The sequence below is a fragment of the Thunnus maccoyii genome, chromosome 1, assembly GCF_910596095.1.
Source record: "Thunnus maccoyii chromosome 1, fThuMac1.1, whole genome shotgun sequence".
Classification (NCBI taxonomy): domain Eukaryota; kingdom Metazoa; phylum Chordata; class Actinopteri; order Scombriformes; family Scombridae; genus Thunnus; species Thunnus maccoyii.
The window spans coordinates 34,940,876-34,944,601 of NC_056533.1; the positions used below are offsets into that span (position 1 = coordinate 34,940,876).

General features: G+C 44.3%; 1 protein-coding gene across 1 annotated transcript; it reads left to right on the forward strand.

The window, feature by feature from the left end:
* The first annotated feature begins 1,459 nt into the window (after window positions 1–1,459).
* On the forward strand, window positions 1,460–3,519 carry socs4 (suppressor of cytokine signaling 4). Its single transcript, XM_042418269.1, has 2 exons — window positions 1,460–1,513; window positions 2,312–3,519. The coding sequence occupies exon 2, from the start codon at window positions 2,332–2,334 to the stop codon at window positions 3,517–3,519; it is 1,188 nt and encodes a 395-aa protein (XP_042274203.1). The 5' UTR covers window positions 1,460–1,513; window positions 2,312–2,331.
* The last annotated feature ends 207 nt before the right edge of the window (window positions 3,520–3,726 follow it).

Sequence of the window (3,726 nt, forward strand, 5' to 3'; positions counted from 1 at the left end):
TCAATAAAATATCAGGAAATGGTGAAACATGTCGATCATTGTCTCGTTTTGTTCCAATCAACAGTCCACAACTAAAAGATATTCAGTTTACTGTCAGAGTAGTTTTACTTTACTGCATAGTTAGTTAATTCTAAGATACCAGAAAAATATTCATATTTGAGAAGCTGAAATCAGAGAATTTGAATATTTTTTCTTAAATAGAGAAAATACACCGCTCACCCGGTACCAGACGTAGCTGATGTGCTGGAGCTAAAAAAAAAAAATCAAACTGAATTTAAAAAAGCATCTTCACACTCAAATCTGTGCGAGAATCTTTTTAATTAGCGATTAAAGTTCTTTCACTAATTAAAATAAATTAAGTTCGGACTGTTTAGTTTCACTTTCTTATTTGTTTCAGAGTTTGGAGTCAGATAAATTGATCTGGTCGTGTGCCAGAATATGTGCCGTTATCATCCTGCTGGGCTGTGTGATAATGTGAAGAGCATTAAATATTCAGTGTAGAGGAAGTTGAGCGTCACTACATTATCTGAGATGTCAGGCGTTTATTGATGACTATCCTTTATCTGTTAGAGCTGAAAGAGCGCGCACACACACACACACGAGCCTGCAAACTAAAACCAACTGGGAGTAATATTATTTGTCTGATAGATGTAGTCTATTTGTTTCATGAATTATAGATTTTCCAAAATGTCATCCAGGGCCAGTAGCCTGCTCAGACACGTACGATGTGTGTATGACATCACCTTGACACATGAGTCCTTTCAGCAGCACTTGCTGGAAGTTTGAACTGGGGAAACTCAAAAGGTTATTCGATCGATAAGTGAATCTTTTTTTAAAAGCTTTGTTGTTTCTTCCACTAAAGCTGGACTGTTAATTGGACAGAGTCCGCTGAGGAGGTAGTAAATCTACACAGGCTGCTAGTAAACCTGAGGAATAATCTGTTTGTAGTTTGGTATCATCCACAGACAGACTTAGACAGATTTTTTGCTTCCCATGAAATGTGATCTGATGCTATGGGCCTCTGATTACATTAAAATGACTCAAATCAGCATTCAGAAATAGAATTACAAGCAGAAGTAATTCGCTTTGTGAATGAAGAAGCTCCCTCCGGCTGCTCTGGATATCTTTTATCTTTTTCTCCTCCTTTTTTTTTTTTTTGAAGCTGAAATTTTGTCAATGAGAGAGTAAAGGAAACGTAAGGGAGAGCAGAGGATGTCTTACTGCCATTAACCTGAGACCACCACCACCCCCCCCCCCTCCCCTTTACGCCCCACCCTTCCCTCTCCCGGCTCGACCCCACTCCACCTCCTCTCATTCATTCAGACCCGGCCCTGGCGGGGAGGAAACTGCTGCCCCCTCGGGGATTTGGCATCATAATTATATAGGAAGCGGAACAGTCTGCCGTCTGTTAGAGCTGAAGAAGCTGCAGGCTTGTCACATATGTCTGCTAATGTGCAATGAACAACTGGTCATAGCATGGATGTGGAGCTGTCTTTCTGACACTGTTTGGAAGGTAAGATAATCTCTTGAATTAATCTTTAAAGACTTAATAACAACAGAGAGTGATTACCAGCTTGTGCAGTTTAAACCTCCTGCTGCTCACAGTCTGTTCAACCTGTGTATTCAACTGCTACAAACTATCGATATCATTATTAACAGACTATCAAACTTCAGTCTTTATGAAGCTTTGTAAAAACAAAAGCTTCGGAAGCAGCTAACAAAACTTCAACAAAACCATCTCAGAGTAAAGTATGAAAAATCTGTTGCCTAAGTAGAACCAATTAATTAAACCAATTTCTGTGGTTTTACTGGAACTGGCCAGTTTCGTTTGCAGTCGTAATTTGATTTATTGCCACTGGAGATGATCATAAAACAAACAAACAAAAAAAAGTCATCTACATCAGCCTAATTAGTCTTTTATCTTGTAATGATTAGATAACAGTCATGTGCACAAACAGGATAACCAAAGTTTTTGAAATCTGAAATCGGAATAAAGAATTTAGTACGGTTCTTAAAAACTCATTTAAGTAGTGTTGATTTGATTATTTAGGGCATGTCTGTCCAGCACCATTAAGGACTTTGAAATGGTGTAAGCCTTAAGAGATATTTTTGGGGACTAAGGGAGAAAAAGGGTACAAAGTTGTACTTTTTATTGGCAAAAGCTATGCTTATTATATGCTTATTTCTCCTTCCTCCCTCTGGCTTGTGACAAAAGGCTACATTTTAAATGTCTGGTATTCAAACAGTTTAATAAATGTGTGAATGATATGGTTCTATAATCCTGTTGTGTCTGTTTTTAAATGTGTCACAGAGAAAGAAGAGGAAGCAGCCATGTCAGAGAAGAAGCCACGGGGCTCAGACACTCGTCCCAAATGTGGTCTCCGCAGTTGGAGTGCTGACAGTTACACTTGGCGAGGGAAGAAGCGCTCACGAAGCTCTCGCAACGGGTCGAGTCCAGGAGGGCTTGAGGCAGACGGGACGGAGGAGCTGGGCGTGCGATCAACATCCTGTCCCAGGCGGCGCAGAGAGAGAAAGTGTAGCTGCAGCACACTTGGGGATGCATTGACGTCTGCAGACATTGATATGGTGTGTCGAAAGGCCTTGTCCCGGCGCTCGCTGCGGCAGAAGTTCCAGGATGCTGTGGGGCAGTGTTTACCTCTGCGCTCTCACCATCACCACCATCATCATCACCACCACCCACCAGGCTCCTCTCGTCCCTTATCGGTGCTCTTCTGGTCCAAACGCAAGATCCACGTCTCAGAGCTCATGCAGGACAAGTGTCCCTTCTCACCCAAGTCTGAACTTGCCCGCTGTTGGCACCTTATAAAAAATCATGTCACCCACCCGAATGCCCTCAAGGACCTGGAAGTTCCCCTCAAAACCAGTGTCTCATCATCTTCCATTTCCCCACCACAGACACCCCTCTCCTGGGAAGACATCTGCTGCTCCCCTGGGCCTGTAGGCACCAGCCTGGAGGACAGGGATACTTCTTGTCCTCATAGGGGGGCAGAGGGCAGCTGCAGCCACACTGACTATGTCCTGGTTCCTGATCTCCTCCAGATCAACAACAACCCCTGCTACTGGGGGGTGTTGAACCGCTTTGAGGCAGAGGAGCTCTTAGAGGGTCAACCAGAGGGAACCTTCCTGCTCCGAGACTCTGCCCAGGATGAGTTCCTCTTCTCAGTCAGCTTTCGACGCTACAGCCGCTCCCTGCACGCACGCATTGAGCAGAACGGCAAGCGTTTCAGCTTTGACGTGCGTGACCCGTGCATGTACCGGGATCCCAGTGTGACAGGACTGCTGAGACACTACAGTGACCCGGCAACCTGCCTCTTCTTTGAGCCCCTCCTTTCCCAACCGCTACCCAGGACCTTTCCTTTCTCCCTCCAGCACCTGTGCAGGGCTGTGATCTGTAGCTGCACCACATACCAGGGCATAGAGAACCTGCCGCTGCCGCCTCAGCTCAGGGACTACCTCCAACAGTATCATATCAAGTGTGATGGGGCCTGTGCTGTGTGACAGTCTACAGCAGGCTTCATACCGTGGAGGGTAGAGATGGGACAAGCAAAGGCACTTTCACTTGTCAAGGAAGCAAGAATATTGTCATCAAATTCGAAGTAGCTTTGCTGTTGCAAATCTTCTAAGAAGTGCAGAACTGGAGAGCAAACAACTGACAGCTTTTTAGATCTTTATTGATCTTGATGCATCAAGATCTTTTTTTTTTTT

Coding starts and splice junctions, on each gene's coding strand:
- socs4 (XM_042418269.1), top strand. CDS start 2,332: ATGTCAGAGAAGAAGCCACGGGGCTCAGACACTCGTCCCAAATGTGGT.